Here is an 18,000-nt window from a genome sequence, read left to right as displayed (position 1 = left end):
TCGCCTCCCCACTCGGGTGCCCCAGGGATGATTTACTGGTTGGTGCACCCCTGGGGAAATAGCTGCTTGCCAACTGCCAGCCTTCCACCCTCCTGGTGCCCACTTTTTAAAATAGTATGTCCAATATGATGGAGGTCTGTGTGACACAGAGAACTGCTACCCGCATCCAACATTTAAAAGCATTTATTAAAAAGAAAATGTTTACAAGCATACGTTTAGCACAGCACCAGATTGAGCAAGGGATTAAAAAGAAACAAGGGATAAACACAATTCCTCTGTACATACCCTATCAGTTGTTAGAATAGGTAGGCTCTTAACTACTGGAAAAAGTCCTTCAGCTCCTTCGGCGAGCACATGGTCAAAATGGCTGCCTCCTCCAAACCTCAGGCAAAAGCTCCCTCCCCTTCAGTGGTCCTGAGACAGAAGAGCCCTTCTTCCTTGCTCCCACGAGTTCTATCAATTCCAAGTTCCCACTCCCTTGACCTGGTCAGTCTGGGTCAAGAAAGCTTTTCCTGGCATTTACAGGGATCCTCTTCCTTAGGCCCTTCCATCCTTTCAAGACCACCAAATCTGTGATACCTGCTTAAGAGGGGTTGACTCATCCTTATTGTCTCTTGCTACCTCTTTTGCATTTCTAACAAGGCAAGGCTGGAAGCCTCCTGGCCAGAGGGAAAAAAATGCTTAAATGTTCCCTTTGAACCTCTGGGGGTGGAGGGAGCTGTTTCTTCACAGGTAGCATGAATCCAGATGGCCAGATCAGTCAGATTAAGATAACGTACCATCATTCGGGCTAGGCTGAGTTGAAAGAAATTTTCTTTAGAAACTGCATTAATTTCCTTCTTCAGTTATAAAACCAGATCCAGTACAGCCCCAAAGCTCTTAACTGAGTCAGCAAGAGTCAGCTGAACTCCCATCTAAAGTGGGAAGCGCAATGCCCTTCAAGATCTCCACCCTCCCAACCAATATAACCTCAGTGTTTTCAGAGTTTAGTTTCAATTTGTTCACTCTTAGCCAATTTACCACAGCAGTCAGGCAATTATTTAGGACCTTTACTGTATCACAAGGGGATTTGGATGAGGATATATAGAGCTGGGTATCATATGCATATTGATGACATCCAACCTTAAAGCTACAAATGATTTATCCTAAGGGTGTTACACAGAGATTGAAAAGCAAGGCAGATAGATTTGTGCCTGAGGATAGTTCCCAGACTGATGGCAATCCTTTGACTCTGATATGTGAGGAATGGTTTCAACCAGCTTAGTACACATCCTACCTACTTCTGCCTCCAAATACAACAAGATGCTATGATTCATTGTATCAAAAGCTGCAGATAAGTCCCAACAACAGCAACAAGGAGGCATGTTATCTGTCTACACTCAGACGGAGGTTATCAACCAAAGCTAACAGAGCCCTCTCTGTCCCACAACCCAGATTGAAGCCAGAATGAAAAAGCTCTAAAGCAGATAAGTTATCCAAGAAAACCTGAAGGTGGTCCATTGCTCTCTCAACAACAAAGACAGCAAACTCATACATTCTCTCTCCTACGCGATGTAAGATGTCAGAAACCTGTTGAAATTGATTCAGGAAGACAAGGCAAGGATGATTTTGGCCAAAAAAAAGGGACCCTGTTAAAATTTAACTCAGGGAAGAAACCTTGCAAAAATTAGAATCTGTACAAAGGAAATGCCAGCATGGCTCTTCCTAAGCTGAAACCACCACCATCATCACCCTCCGCCAAGCCATTATTTGGGGCCTCATCTTGCAGAATGTATTCTGTGTCCCAGTGCTATGAATATAGCTTTTCACATTTTAAAATAAACATTCATAGAACTATTTAAAAAACTGAACAGCAGGTATGGTAAACAGCCTCCCCACTAGACACAAACCTTCAGAACAACTTAAGTAAGGGAGGACTGGGCTTTCCTAAGTGGATCCCCTATGTACACTCCTGCACATCTGAGGAAGTGAGCTGTGGCACACAAAGGCCTACACTGAAATAAATAGTCTTTAAATTGCCAATGGCTTTCTGTTTGCTTTCCTTAATGAAGGCACCAGAAGGTACAACTCCTCCAAGGGTTATTTTTTGTATCAATGTGGTACTTTGTACTTGCACTTTTGTAGTGTTGAGAGTATTTATTGCATTTTCAATTTCCTGAAGTTGATTTCAGGAATGTCATACCATTTTGATAGAATGTTTCTTTTCCCTCTGAAATATAAGAGGGGGAAAGGACAGCTTCAGCAAGGTTGAGGCAAAGATATATGGTCAAACTAAGGGTAAGACTAAATAAAGTAAACCCGCCTCTAAAAATATGATCAGCTCTGATGTGCTAGGAAGCAAAGCAAGAGTTCTTCAAGCATCCAACTCATGGGCTCTGCATTTCTGTGAAAACAGTAGCCTTAAAATAATTGGGCACTAACAACTTTGTGAGACTGCTGTTGTTTGAAACTAATCCTCAGATTTCCTTCTTACCTCACCCTGAGCAGCTTTCTTGATGTTAAATAATTTGTTTGCTTTCATTCTGTTCCAGCCCTCCCAAGCCTGCCCTGTAGGAGCACTCTGTCCTGGTGCCTCCTACGTGCTCAGGTTGGGAGAAGAGTCTTAAAGAAGATAGTATGTTTTGTTCTTTTGCAACGTGCAACTGCACTGACTGCAAACAAAGGCAGAGCAGAAGTATCCCAGTATACTACATCAGTAGGGAACATCTCAGTCTTGTCTGTTGTTAATCACATGAAGATCTGATTACATTGCCTTGACACAAATTCTTGGAGGAGAAGGGTGAAGTTAGAAGACTTGTTTGATATTGGTGTCCTTCATCTTCAGGGTTTAGCAAGTTTTTTGCCTGGGTGAAATAGGTGGAGATGACATTCCATGCCCTTAGATGGCATGACCTTGGTTCACCAGTGGCTGGAACATGCCCAGTGGTAAATTGCACCATTTAGTCTCTATAGGTGCCCATGCTGTTACTACACAAGGAAGAAGGTGATATTTGAAACAGGTGACTTATATCAGTTGTTTCTTCTTGCACTTCCTCTTTTTCCAATTTGCTTGAATTCTTATCTGGTGTCTTTTAGGCTGGATGAAAATATGAACGTGTGTGTTGCTGATTTTGGCCTCTCAAAGAAAATCTACAGTGGAGATTATTACCGTCAGGGTTGTGCTTCTAAGCTACCAGTGAAGTGGCTTGCACTAGAAAGCCTGGCAGACAATCTCTACACAACACACAGCGATGTGGTGAGTGTTTTCTGCTCTGTACAAGTAGCCTGGTTCAGCTTTCAGTGAAATCCATTCAAATCAAAACCAGTACTGAAAATCTTGCAAAATAAAGAACGGTTATATGAAAATTAGTGGCATCACTTGATCTTGAAGGAAGCCTTAAAAGAACTAAATTCAGCACATGAAAATTGAAGGATGGCCTGGGTTCTGTGGGAAAAAACTGATTTTTCTGTGGAAAGGATCATAGTACAAGCCAAAATGAGCAAATATCTGGAATGTGGAATATAAATATTTTAATAAAATGATGTAATTACTGATTAGAATTGAAACTGAGGCTCAGACTAAATGAGGGTGGGGGAAGAGCCCTATATAGTTGTTCATATATCCATCAATTTGAATCTCAAGCGGGACTATATATATAGCCTATATTTTCCACAAAAACTCTACTTCCAATCTGGCTCTAACACCAGAGGTGAGTCAACATAGAAGAACAGTGCAGAAAGCAGCAGAGGTCAGTGAAGTAAGGGGGGGGGGGGGCAGCAGAGTTTAGTTCCCCTTGTCTGCAGGCTCTTAAAAAAGCTAACTACCCCATATCCCCTTTTATCTATCTGTCTGTCTGTTCACTACTGCTTATACAACTATAGCCTTGAGCAAAATAATGCCTAAGTATTATTCTTCTGGAATTTAATTATTGCCCTTATACATTTTGCCATGGACAGAGTAACAGAATCATTTATATCCAATAATAGCCATATCACCTGTGCCCTCATATCGTCAGATGCTTCATTGGACATTTCTGTATTTTTAAATAAAGGGGAATTAAACTGGCCCTCATCACATTAAATATAGGACATTCCATGATCACATGTTTGATAGTTCAACTTTGTCATGTGAGCATCTACATGTTCTGTTTGAGAATGGCACTTCTTTATATCTGCCCTCCAAAATCACCAAAGGAAAGGCATTCATTCTTGCCAATGTAAAAGGTCTTCTGAGGCAATAGAAATACTTTGGCAATTGAACTGGAAGAGCAATACCCAAACAGTATGCTGAGCATACCTTTTGTATTATAAGAATCCAATTTCTTTATACCCATTTTAATTAGCCTAGTTATTTCTATCATCTTTGTAGTTTTTACCGCATCATTTATAATATCTAGACATTTAATTTTCTTTTCCAATAAATGATCCCATTGGCTAACATGTGCATCTGCTTGTACGTCCAAGTAAAATAGCCCACCCCCTCAGATTTTAAGATCTTAACTTTCAAAAGGAATGCTTTTATTTGTGCCTAAGCCTCCATCAATTATTCACCCAATTCAGCTCTCAGTGCTATGCCTGAGACAAATCGAAGAATAGCCAGTAAGTGTCAGAAAAAGTTATATTGTATGTAGTCCATCTCCTCATAGAGAGCACCAATAGAAATTTCCACACCTTACAAAAACCAGTTTAAGAACTTTAAAGTCAAGGGGACAAATTTGCCTCTTTCTGTATTAAAATATTTTACAATGGTCCTACTGATTTTGAGGAAGTATTTCAAGACAGGTCCTAATGTGATTTCCATGTTGGGGAGCATCAAAATGGATTCCAAAGTTTTTAAATTACGTAACCTGTTTCCTAGATTAGCCTGCTATATGCCATCTGAAGATTTTCTCTCTTTTCTTTTTAGAACATATCAGAACCTTAGATTTTGCTACATTAGACCTCCATGATTATTGTAATCCTAAAAAAAATTAATTAATTTATGGAGCCCCACAACTGATCTGGACTTTAGCACTGCCATATCTGCATATAAAATAATTAGGAATTTAAAATTGGTAAATATGAAAGATAAAACTTATTGTATTGTCGAAGGCTTTCACGGCCGGAATCACTTGGGTGCTGTGTGGTTTCCAGGCTGTATGACCATGTTCTAGCAGCATTCTCTCCTGACGTTTCGCCTGCATCTGTGGCTGGCATCTTCAGAGGATCATCTGCCACAGCCACAGATGCAGGCGAAACGTCAGGAGAGAATGCTGCTAGAACACGGCCATACAGCCTGGAAACCACACAGAACCCAAATAAAACTTATTCCTCAAAAGATGAGATCTGAAATCATTAATATATACCGGTAAGTTAATCAGCAAGGGTGCAAGGATACACTCATTTTTAACACCTTTATCTAGGAAAAGCATCCCAGATAACGGGCCTAATACCCTGCACCTGACCCAGGCAGTTGGACAGTTACAAAGCTGTTGTATTAGATAAAGTAGGCAAGATTCAATGCCATACTTCATTACCTTCCCACAGGGGCCTAGAGCTGGTACCAGATGCTAATTTAAGATCCATAAAGGCAACTGTTAATATATTTTCTTTACAACTCATATATTTATCAGCTAGATATTGAAGGGTAATGACAAGGCTCAATTTCACTTGCTCCTTTCCTAAAAACAGCTTGCTCATTGCCAAGGATGTTATTTTCTTTGACCCAAGTTCTAAGCTTTCCAAGGATTGCGGCAGAACAAAGTTTTCCGAAGGTAGACAACAAACTTATTGGACAATATTTTTTTTTGGTCCCCTTTTTATAAATTGGGACAGTTAACCCGCTACACCATGCTTCTGGCATGCTTCCCATCTTGTTTGTATTTGTAAAGATTGGGAACAGAATCTGCGTCCAGCAAGCTGGGTTAGTTTTAAACAATTCCACTGGTATTAGCCTAGGACCATGTGCTTTCCCCTTTTTTGTTGCTTAATCAAGGTCTTAATCTCAGTAACAGTTACCAAGGGGCCACCCCTTCACATCTGGAAGCAATTTCAGTCCGCCATCTAGAATAGCATCATTTTTATTTGCAAAAGTGGTTGTAAAAAAGGCTTCCCAGACAACTGCCAAAATATGACAAAGTACATGAAACCTTGTATTTTAATCCTTTTGCTACTGAGGTCCAGAAAAGTTTATTTTTATGGCCTAGAATGAACATTTCCACTTGTTTTTCTGGGCCTCAAATCTTTGTTTCCAGTCTAGCTCTGTTACCTGCTTGTTCGCTGGGCAATCGGTTACAAGGGCCTCAAATCTTAATTTTCAGTAATTCATTGTCTTTTCAATTTCAAAATACTTTGCAAAACTTTTGTTTTTAAACTGGCTACATAGGTTTCTGATTGCCCTTTTAAATGCCTTGCAATCAGCATTGTACTAGTTATTTCTACTAGGTGCCATATCCCTTGAACTTTGATCCACATGCTACCAGTACAGGCTGGAGGAAATCAATTAGTTCAATAAAAAGTTGCATAATTCCCATGTTCTTAATTACTTGGTAACCTGTATAACTAACTTTTATCAAGTTCATTCACTTTATCTTCCATATCTTCACATCATCTTAATGGTCTTAAATATATGTCTGGGTTAATGCTGTTTATGTTGCAGAGGGTTCTGCATGGCAAATGTGTCAATATAGTAGTCACCACCCAAATCGTCCATTATTTCGCAGAATGAAGCCTAACCAAGTTCCCTAAATAGGAATCAAACTGGTTCCAGCACTGAGAGATCTTTAACTTATGGACAGATGGCAGGAGGTATTGTATTCACCAAAATTAAAGAAAATTCTTCAAACTCCAAGAGCGATGCCATTGCATACAGAAAGTTATTAGGCAAATTGGTAACCTTCACTTTGACGTTTACTGAGATTAAGCAAGTCAGCCCTCCAGAGCACCTCCCATTTTTCCCAGTATCCACTGCAGACAGCAAATATGAAGTAAAGCCGGAAACAAAAGCTTTAGCCTTTGCCCAAGTTTCTTGGAATAACACTAGGTTAAATTTACTCAGGAATGTTTTATTATCACTTGACATCATCCTAGCAGCCTGCCCAGTCATTTTCCAAGACAATACTCTGAGTCAGTCATTTTTTTCCTTAAAAGCTAGGTCCTTAGCTACATTATCTAAAAACTTGTGACTGAAAGGGCTTAGGGGCAAAGATGATTTTTCACACCAGGATATCCTGTTTGATAACATCTTCACTGGGCAGGGTTGTTCATCCAGTTAACAATCAAGTTATACTTTGACATCATATAGGGCAGAAATCAACCTTTGCAGTTGCTGTAATATATTATCCTGTTCTTTTACTGACAAAGCACCAAAAGGCCTTCCTCTGTGCCATCAAGCTCTCCTGTATGCAATCCTTTTTGTATTTTTGTGGGAAAGTAGGCATTAATGGAGGGTTATTTTGAGGTAGCAGCTCTTTAGAGTTAAAAATACATTTATTTGCACAGTCATTTCCCCTCTTAGGTACTGGTTCCAGAGATATGAACTCAATAAGCAATTAACATTCTTTAATTGTTCGGCTAGGCTTAGGGACATATCCCCCTTTGTTCTTTCTTACCTGGAGTGAAGCCTCCAGGTTCATTAAGAGTGGTTGCCTTTCTGATAGTATGACTGTACAGGAAACACATGGTATATTTTAAGGTACTCCTGCATCAAAAATATCAATGTTGGTATCCAGGGGAAACAGAAATGAAGCCTAATTCTGTCACCCCTTAAAATAGCTGGGATACGCTTTTCTATTGATTTTAAATCAATAGAAGAGGTATGTTTATGTAACAAATAAGAAAGAGCTTCTCAGGTAACTCATTTGTTCATCCAGTTTATCATTAGCCCATTAAAAGGAAGGATGTTCAGCATTATTTTGTTATGTTCAAGTATCGGGGGATGTGAAAACAGATCCAGATTTGATATGAATTTCAAATTACTTTCTTTTTGCTTTTCCATGTTGGGCACCCTCCCTTCTTTTCCTTGCCCTTTAGTTGATACAACATCCCATCTCTTTGTTTGTATACCATTTGCATTCTCATAAGCAACGCGGACAGAACTGCTGCCCTTGCTTCTGCACTTTTGTTTTCCTTTGCTAAGAAGTCATCGATAGGTTTTGTCACTATATCTAATTTTTCAAAATATTTCCCCATAATATCAGAAATTAGAAACATCTGAGTTGCCAGCATTTCCAAATCTGTTTGGTTTTTTTCCTCAGTCTTAATTAAAAAAAAAAGATAGTCTAAAATGGTAATATGAGAAGTTGAACCTGATAGGGGGTCTGGAGAAGTATTTGAAGGGTGGTGGGGAATCTCTACTTGAGTGAGAGGCATATGTACCAGAAGTCTCTATAGCGAAACATTTCTCCATCTCACTCTGCTTAGACAAGAATACATTTTCATCAAGGGTTTGCGACCTTTTCCTTCCCATTACTTTATATGTATAACTTGATCCATTAAGGCTTTGTCAATTTAACCAGATAGATAGCTGAAATCAATTTAAACGAAGTATTAATTCCTCCTCCTAAATTTTTAAGTGTAAATTAGTCCATTAACTATTTCCCAATTTTAATTAATTATATTCAAACATGAATACATTTACAAATAACGGAAATAGCTAACATATCATAAAGCAGAAATCTAATAATATTAACAGATATAAGAAAACTCCATTCTAGAAGAAGAGTTGGATTTATATCCCCCCTTTGTCTCTTTTAAGGAGACTCAAAGGGGCTTACAAACTCCTTTCCCTTCCCCCCTCACAACAAACACCCTGCGAGGTAGGTGGGGCTGAGAGAGCTCCGAAGAACTGTGACTAGCCCAAGGTCACCCAGCTGGCGTGTGTGAGAGTGCGCAGGCTAACCTGAATTCCCCAGATAAGCCTCCACAGCTCAAGCGGCAGAGCGGGGAATCAAACCCGGTTCCTCCAGATTAGAGAAACCTGCTCTTAACCACTACGCCACTGCTGCTCCCTTAGTCTCCCTTAGTCTGTAGACATTAAAAATGTTAAGAGCAAAACCTCAAGTCTTAAAACCCTTAACCAGAAAAGCCTTAAAAGGGTTATAAGAGGTAAATAAGAAAAAAAGAAAGCAAATGAAGCAAAAAAGAAACAGAACAAAGCAAAACCCTGCCTTCTCAAATTAAACACTAAGCACAAATGACAACAAAATTCCAACACCTTTTCTCTGTTCAACCTTCTCTCACTACTATACCACACTTTAACAAAAAAGGGAGAGAGATTTTTGCGATGAGTTCTAAGTTAAATGCTTAGTACGAGGGTACAAGGCAGCATCCCACCCCCCGCCGTATATCTGTCACTCAAAAGCAGAAGGCTTTAGTATTTGCTTCAGTGTCAAACTTGCTCTGAAAATTTTTGGGGGAGTTGGAAAAGCAAATACCTATTACTAACTCCCATAGTAATGTGAACACTAGTCAACTAAATGCTAACAAAATAACAACGCTAAAAATAAAGTAAAACACTCTGCCAAGCGGACTACCATTACTACGCTGTTTTGAGCTCAGTCAGGACCAGACATCCAGCACATAGCTATCTTTAAACATGCAGGCTGTTTTATAAATTATACTGGTATAATCCTTGCCATCACATATAGTTTGGGCTAGAGCAAATAACTGATTGAAAACCGTTCCTGCAGAGTCCCTGGTGGTTAGAATACTATACTTGGAATGGGAAGATTTTATCAACCAAGGAGTTCCCTTGCTGGCTTTACAAACAGCACAGTCTGAAATCTGACATAAGTTGCATGGAAAATGGGTAGGATACCAAGATGAAAAATCGAGGAGCAGTAAGAAGCTGAGTGTTTTGGATCTTGTTAACTGCAGGTATCATGAATGTACTGTGAAAGAAAGAAAATTGCACCCTCTAGTGTAAAGCTGTGGTGATGCTAGGCCAGAAAGGAGAGTTTAAATTCTGATATGAAGACAGGCAAAAAGATGGTCAAAGAGAGATTTTATTCCTGAGGCCCTATTAGAGTGGATTGTGGTTCACACAGGTAAAGAATCAATCATTCCACATTACACCATTTCATTTAAGAATATTTCTCTAAAGCCAGTACCAGGCAGGCCATATGCTTGTGTCTGACAAATTTTATTTGTTGTGAATATGAGAGGACATTCTAGATCAGGAGTCTGCAACCTGCAGGGTCTGCAACTTGCTGATGGGAATTGTAGTCCATGAACATCTGGAGAGCCGCAGGTTGCAGACCCCTTTTCTAGATGTATGTGCTAGGAGGGTGTGGTGGTTGCCCTGGTTTTATAATGTGTATTTCTAAAAGCTTGTTGTAATGGTTTTAATTGTTCGCCATCCTGGGAATCCTAAGTTGAGTGTAAAAAGCAACATAAAAAGTCCTAATACATTTGTTCTAACAAGTACTTGGTGTAAAACGCTGGTTGGGATGGGGGTATAGCCTGTATAACTAAAAGGTGAATTTTCCTTTCCCCTGCGCACCTAGGTTGATTATCCTTCTACATCCCTAGCAACCCAGAATGATTAAGTTGAAAAATTCCAACAAATTAGGTAAAAATAGCTGTCATATAAATAATTATCAATAATAATCTGCTGTTGCTCTATTTCAGTGGGCATTTGGTGTGACTATGTGGGAAATCGTGACTCGAGGGCAAACTCCTTATGCAGGCATTGAGAATGCAGAAATTTACAACTACCTCATCAGTGGAAACAGACTGAAGCAACCGCCAGAGTGCCTGGAAGATGTGTAAGTAGCCGTGTATTGGCCCATTTCGTTTATCCAAACATGAGCATAATTTCTGCAGTCCAGGCCTGCCGAAATAAGCAGAAGCATACAGTAAGCACAGCCATGTTTATTTTTTTGGCAGCTCAGATTTTTTTGTATGTAAGAAAGGCTTCTAGTGGGCTGTACTGATAATAGAGAATTATTTCCTAATGAAAGAGAGGTTATTGATTTCATACAGTTTTTCATTTTCTTCTGACTCTCTTCAAATATCTTCAGCAAATGCTGCCAAGATTCCTTGAAAATATCTTCAACAGTCAACCAGTCCTAACTGGCAGAGCATCCACATTGTATGCTGAAGGCTCCTGGTTCAGTCCCTGACATCAGCAGTTAAAGGATCAGGAGGTAGACACTGTGAAAGGCCTCTGCCTGATGTCCCGGAGAGCCATTGCCAGTCAGATTGCACAATACTGACCTTAACAGGCCAATGATCTGATTTAGTATAAGTCAACTTCTCATGTTCAAATAACTTGTTCAGATACTGTGCTGAATACAAACAGGCTTATTTAACTCTGGAGCATGTACTTTTGACGGTTAATTCAGACATTTTGAACCCTTTAAAACTGCAGCCTAATCCAATGAAGTGGGGTAAAGGGGTGGCTGAAGATGATGATGTGGCACATATCCAAAGAGGCAATCGGTGGCATGGCCACTGTGGGTAAAAGAAAATCCTTTTCCCTCCCAGGAAAGCCCATTGCTGGGAATGACATGCCACACTTTTTGGTGGTATAGGTCTGTACTGCAAAAAGGGGGAGAATGTGGGCTGAACCTGCCCCTAGAATGCCCCCCTCCACACCAACACAGTTACCAATGGATTTGGACATCATGGCATGTGCCTCTGTGCCAGGGTCCACTTTGCACAGTGATGGTGGCAATGGCACCAGCTCAGGTGTCACAGCGCTTCCAATGCAGCTTTGCCTCTGCCTTTGAATTACAGTTAAAGATACACATATACCATATCATTATCCTATTTTGAATTAGTAAAACGTTCATGTCTTTGAGGCAATTCAGAACCTTGTAGTTTTGAAGTGACTGGAATTATAGCTAGTATTATATCGTAATTCTTGAGGTTCTTTAGCACAGTCATGAGAGTTTAACCAATTTAACGAACTTTGAAGTCCGTGAGCTTGGAAGAGTGTAACTCTTCTTAGGATTGCATTATAAAAAGTGTAGTGTAGACATGATAGTCATAATCATATCCTAAATGAGTAAAGAATGGGTAGATAGAACGGAATATAGTATAGATTCAGGGAAAATGAAGTTGCTAAGTATATTTATAGTGCAATCTGATGTAGAGTTACTCCAGTTTAAGCCCATTGATTGCCCTGTTGATGTAGCTGATGTGCAATCTGATCCTGTCTATGTTTAATTCAAAGTAAGTACCATAAGTCCAATAAAATTAGTCCCAAGTCAGTGAGAACAGGAATGCAGTTTTAGAAAAGAATGATTGTCAGTTGCCGGCTAGAAAAGCAATTTTAAAACAACATGCACTGTTTGGAAATTATGCTCTCTACAAATTGAATTGGTATTATAATAATGGATCTGGACAAGTCCCAATACACTTCAGAAATCTGACGTCTCTGTACCAGAAAAGAACTTGTTAAAAGTGTGATTAGGAAAACTCAAAATCTTACCTCTTCTTTCTTTCATTCTTTCAAGTCCTGTGGTTACATTTAACTCAGAATGTATAAGTGATAAAATAATGCTTGGATGCTAACAAAATTATTTCCTATTCCTTTAAATTTGTCCTGCTGGGCTCCTTTAAAACTTGCCACTCTTTTTGAGCTTACACATGCTTTTCATTTATGAAAACTATTCAGTGTCATTCTAAACAGACATGCTTTTCAAAGCTCAGTGACTTCAGTGGACTTTGAAGGAGGTAACTGTTTTGGTTAGCTCTGTGGGCCATTTAGTAGGGAAATTTAGAATGCTTCAGCATAAAAAGTGGAAGATACAAAATGTGGCATAGAGTTTCAGGGAGTCCTCGGTTCAAATCCCCACTTCTGCCATGAAAGATTGCTGGGTAAAGTTGGGCCAGCCACTCATACTCAGCCTAGCCTATCTCACAAGATTGTTGTAACAATAAAATGAAGAGATGAATCATGTAAACTAATTTGGAACCCCCTTAGGGAGAAATGTGGAGTATAAACAACGGAAGTAAATAAATAATCATCCCATCATAGGGGTTTAGATTGCTGCTTCTTATATTATGGTCTTTGGATATTGCATAAAAGCATACAAACAAATGAAGGAATTTGGAATAAAGGTCAGAAAGAAGTATCATCTAAGGCCATGCAAAGAATCATAGAACTCCTTAGATGAGCCAACAGGGCTTTACACTTGTTTTTCTGAATCAGGTCTCTTTGTAGATTGCATGGCAAGATGCAATTTGAATCAAATGAGAATTTCAAAAGCAGCTTGAGATGTCCAGCTGATCAGCTCTTCAACAAAATGGAAGGAAAAGACATCTGCAGAATTAGAACAACCTCATGCCCTTGTAGTAGGCTAACCAGTAATTTGGACCCCAGATTCAGGGAGAGGCAGCCTTTCTCTTAGGCAAGGTGAGGAGCCTGTCTCAGGTGGTAGTGTTTAGTATGCAACCAAAGGGCAGAAAACTACTCAGTTTGGAAAATTATTTTGTTGTTGTTTTATTTTGCCCACCTGCAGTGTTGTTTGAATCTTCTGATTCCAGTTCCAAAATGACTCGGACCATCACTGCTCAAATGGGAGTTTACAGCTGCCACATTTGTTAATACAGTTCTATATATACATGGTTTTTAATGGCATTCCTGTCGCATGTTGCTAACACAGACAGCCTTTCTTAAAATGCAGGTAGAATGGGTACTCCTGGAGGTTTTTTTTTTAACTCAGTGCTTCTACTTTATTTGCCTTACAGCTACGATCTCATGTGCAGATGCTGGCAATCAGAACCCAAGCTACGCCCAAGCTTTGGAGCCCTGAAATTACAACTGGAAATGATCCTGGCCAGACTGACATTGCTCTCTTCCAGCCAGGATCCTCTGTATGTCAACATCAGGAAGCCACAAGAAGCTTCTAGGAAAACTCCCACAACTGACTGTCCCTTTGGAACTTCAGACAGAGAAGTGGACATTGCAGGAGCAGTGGACATTGCAGGAGCAGCTGCTGCGGTCACTAGTGACTATCGTTACATCTTGAGCCCCTTGTGCCTTGGGAATGATGGTGAAAGAGAAGGACACCCAGATGGATTAGAAGGGGAGGCCAGGAGCCTTCTTTATGATTTGGAGATGGGAGCAAAACCATGTTAGTTTGAAAGAAAAAAGACATTTTTGACTCCTCCAATAAGATGGTTTTTTTCTATGGTGACATGGCACCACTTTATATAAAACAGTTTGAAGCAGCATAGGTAGCTATCATGTGGGCTCATTCTGTAGCTGCCTACAGCTGTTTGGTTGTTATGGCTGATATTCAAAAGGGTTGTGAGTTCTTCTGACCATTTCTTGGCCTTCTGATGGGAGGCTCAACAGTGAAAGCCCCCAGCTATTACAGCCAGTGAATGCTAATTTGTTCACAGATTTCTCACCAAGTACCGGAGTCAAGTGGGATGATAGTCAGTATTCTGTTTCTTGTAGGATTTTTTCCCCCAGCTCTAGGCAAACAAGATTGGGACCAGAATATCTGGAAATTATTATCTGGCAGGTATTCATATTGATTTATATTCTCCTTCAGGGCATGGGGGGAGCCTCCCTTAGCAGTACTGCCTAGCCCTCTTGTCTACCTCAGTGGTTCTGAAACAATGGGATCTGTATGGCTGTTTCTGTACAATGAAGAAACATTCTGCTCTTTTCTCAGTGGTGTTTTGTGGAAGGAATAGGTGTCCTCCAGCCTTACTAAACAACAAAATGTCAGCCCCACACTCCACAGGGTTTGCACATCCTCACTTTCTGTACTTTACCTTTGACATAGAATTGGTTTTGATGAAATCTGCCATTGAGAGCAAAATTGTGAGTGTGTCAAATGCAGGTGATCATTAACCAAGATCCAAATAGATTCTAAAATAACAGGGGAGATAAAACTGGCACTGTGTGGAATAAATTGATAACTAAATAATGTAAAGCAAAATGAATATGCAAAAAGAGGTCTGTAGTGAGTTTAGGAAACAGCATTATCGTAAAAACATTTCCTTATTTTCTTTTTTGTTGGTCTGTCCTGCTGCCTTGGTAAACTGACATCATGAGAAAAATCAGATGCCAATGAGATGCTTTCTCCATGAAGAAACGGTTTGAGAATCACTGGTTTTCCAGATTAGAGGCTCCTCCGGCATTCTGTGCTTTATAACATAATGTCACCTATTTTGGGCAACATTCCAAAGTGATAGCTCTAATTTTTAAGTTCTAATTTTTCAGATCAACCCATGTGGTGAACTGGAAATAACTCATGCTTTTTTAAAAAAAAATTACATGTGCAAATTAATGTTTTCCTACAGCTGTTTCTAACATAGAACATGACACCTTCATTGCCATGTCTTCAGCCTGCCTGGGGGACTGCACAGACACAGGGCAGTTGCAGAGATCTGAACAAAAGACTTCTAGAAGCTTTTGAGCGCTTGGCTCATTCTCTCCTCTCCCTTCTGGAGCCAAGAGTGGGCTGATTTCCCACCCAGTCACATGAAAGTGAGCAGACAGAGTATTCCTCCCCCAGTTCTCTCTTTGCCATCATGGAGAGATGACCTGCTTTGCTGGGCGCTTTAGTTTTACCTCAGCATTTTTTCTTCCTTGATGATGGCTTTGTTCAAGAAGTTTCAAAAAGTGGCACAAAGATGACTCAGAACAGTGAGCATGAAGAATGTTTCTTCTGTCTCGATGAGACTCATGTCTTGGATACATGCCCGTCTTGTCACTTTTTCACTCCAAAGGCCAGGCACAAATGGGCTTGAGGCTTAAGACTGCTCTGTGGGAAAAGTCTTTAACTTCAATGGATATTCCCTCCACTAAGTCTTCGAAGAGGACATGTATCCCTTGGCGTCTTCGGTCCCTATGATTCTGTCTGGGCACTCTTCTGATGCTGCTTTACTGGGCACAAGGGCTGCCTCAAAGTCCTCATTTAAAAGGCCAAAAAGAAGGTAAAAATACCTCAGACCAAACCACTAGTTAGCCAACCTCAGGACTCATAGCTGTTGCATCCACAGCCAAATTCCCCGGTTTGTCCATGGGACATCTCTTGATGTCAAGGATTGATGCCAACATGCCAGTCTGACTCTCTGGTTCATCAGTCTGATACTTTTTCTTGCCACGGAGAACCTCAAACTCTGTTCAGAGCAACTGGTTCGAATGGCTAAGCCTTAGACACAAAGTGTCCCCTCTTCTGGTCAAGGGAAGGAATGGGCAAAAGCTCCCTGGAAAATGCTTTTCAGATATACTGGTTGGGTCACCAGTATTATGCTTTTCCCTCCCTTCCTTGTTCTTTACAAGACCATACCAAAGATGGTCTCTGATCAGTCAAGAATGATCCTTATAGCCAGAGGTGGGATCCAGCAGGTTCTCACAGGTTCCCGAGAGTAGGTTACTAATTATTTGTGTGTGCCGAGAGGGTTACTAATTGGTGATTTTGCCATGTGATTTTTGCCGTAGTTATGCCCCTCCTCTCAGCAGTAGCATGCAGAACTTGAAGCAGTCTAGCAGGAGGTGCACCGGCATGCGTGGCAGCCTGCGCATTCGTGCGTTTGTTTCCCGCCCAAGGACCAGCGCAGTGGCTGCGTCCTTGCCACAGCTCTGCCCCGGAATGCCCCGCCACACCCCCGTTATGACCCGCCCAGCCCCACTGGCACTACGCCACAGTTTGAATCCCACCACCATGGGGACCTGTAACTAAAATCTTTGGATCCCACCACTGCTTATAGCCCCTTATTGGTCAAAGAGGTTTCAGTTTCCCACTCACCTCAAGATACCTCAGGGGAATTTCAGGTTCCTTCCAGCAGACAACAACCTCATGATAGTCAGTTCTGCACCACAATGGTCCTTCCCTATACCTGACAGAGTGGCTGATCCAGTCCATATGCAGAGTTGGGCAGGGTTATGCAGATGTAAAAGCATCAAGAAAATCCTCCATGCAGAAGACCTATGTCTCCAAGTGAACACTTTCTCCACTGGTCAGTCTCGTCTTGAGCTTGAAATCTGACATTTTTAGATACTTGTATTTTAAAAACACTGGTTTAGCCACTTCTATCAAGGTTCTCCTTGCTGCATTTACTGTATTCCACATACTTACTGATCCTTATTCTGTATTCTCAGCACCTGATTACAAAAGATTTGAGAGGCCTAACTTATCTCTATCCTGTGTTTAAACCTTTGGAGTTTGTTTTTGGTATTGTCACAGATTATACATAAACTTCTTGAGCCTCTGGCAACATCTGACATGTTTTTTTCTTAGAAGGTAGCCTTCCTGTCACTATCACCTCAGCTAGGACAGCTATCTGCTCTCCACGTAGACTCTCCTTTCACTAGGTTTCATCCTGATAAAGTGATCCTAGGCTAGCATTTAAGACTAAGGTAGTTTCCCATTTCCATATGTCCCGGACATTACCCTGTTGGTGTTTTTCCCAAATCCCCAGACCATGTGTGAGCAATCACTCCATATAATTGGTGTTAGGAGGGCACCCCTTTTCTTATTCAAGTTGCATAAAGTCTTTTCGACAAAAATTTATTCTTCTGCTTTAAGGATCTCAAAAAGGGCAAAGCTGTCTCTTTCCAAACCATTTTAAAATGATTCATTTCGGCTATTAGGTTAGCCTACATCAATTCCAAACTTTCCACTTCAAGTTAGGGCTCATTCCAACAGGACCAAGTCCCTTCAGCTGCTTTTCTTGCCAGTCGACCTCGTAACATTTGTAAAGTGGCAACCTGGTCTGCTCCATTCACGTTCCTTCAACATTACTCCCATCAATGAGGGCTCCAGGAGAGATGCAGCTGTTGAGAGAGCAGCATTACAGGCATTAACTTGCTGACAAGCTACACCCACCTCCATAATAAGTGAATTTGCTACTCTCCCATGCAGGACTGTACTAAAGACATAACAATGAAAGCAAAGTTGCACTTACCTGTAACTCTTGTTCATCAAGTATCTTCTGTGCGCCTGCATCCATCCCTCCTTTCCTCATGTGGCCTACTGACTCTTCTAGTGGCGCTGTTCCACAGTGGGAAAGGCAGGAGAAAGCTTTCCCCATCTACTTTCATGTGACCAGTTGGGGAGGAAATCAACTTGC

At 40.7% G+C, this 18,000-nt stretch overlaps 1 protein-coding gene across 1 annotated transcript in view; it reads left to right on the top strand.

Annotated features, from left to right (window-relative positions):
- TYRO3 (TYRO3 protein tyrosine kinase) overlaps positions 1-16,041 on the top strand; it is a 97,386-nt gene extending 81,345 nt beyond the window's left edge. Inside the window, 3 exon segments of the mRNA XM_048484612.1 lie at positions 3,076-3,235; positions 10,588-10,724; positions 13,657-16,041. Of these exon segments, the coding sequence (XP_048340569.1) occupies positions 3,076-3,235; positions 10,588-10,724; positions 13,657-14,047 (688 nt within the window). The 3' untranslated portion in view covers positions 14,048-16,041.
- Positions 16,042-18,000: the final 1,959 nt, after the last annotated feature.

Source organism: Sphaerodactylus townsendi, linkage group LG02, assembly GCF_021028975.2.
Source record: "Sphaerodactylus townsendi isolate TG3544 linkage group LG02, MPM_Stown_v2.3, whole genome shotgun sequence".
Classification (NCBI taxonomy): Eukaryota; Metazoa; Chordata; class Lepidosauria; order Squamata; family Sphaerodactylidae; genus Sphaerodactylus; species Sphaerodactylus townsendi.
The sequence above is the reverse complement of the archived record's forward strand: the minus strand, read 5'-3'. Positions and strand labels throughout refer to the sequence as shown.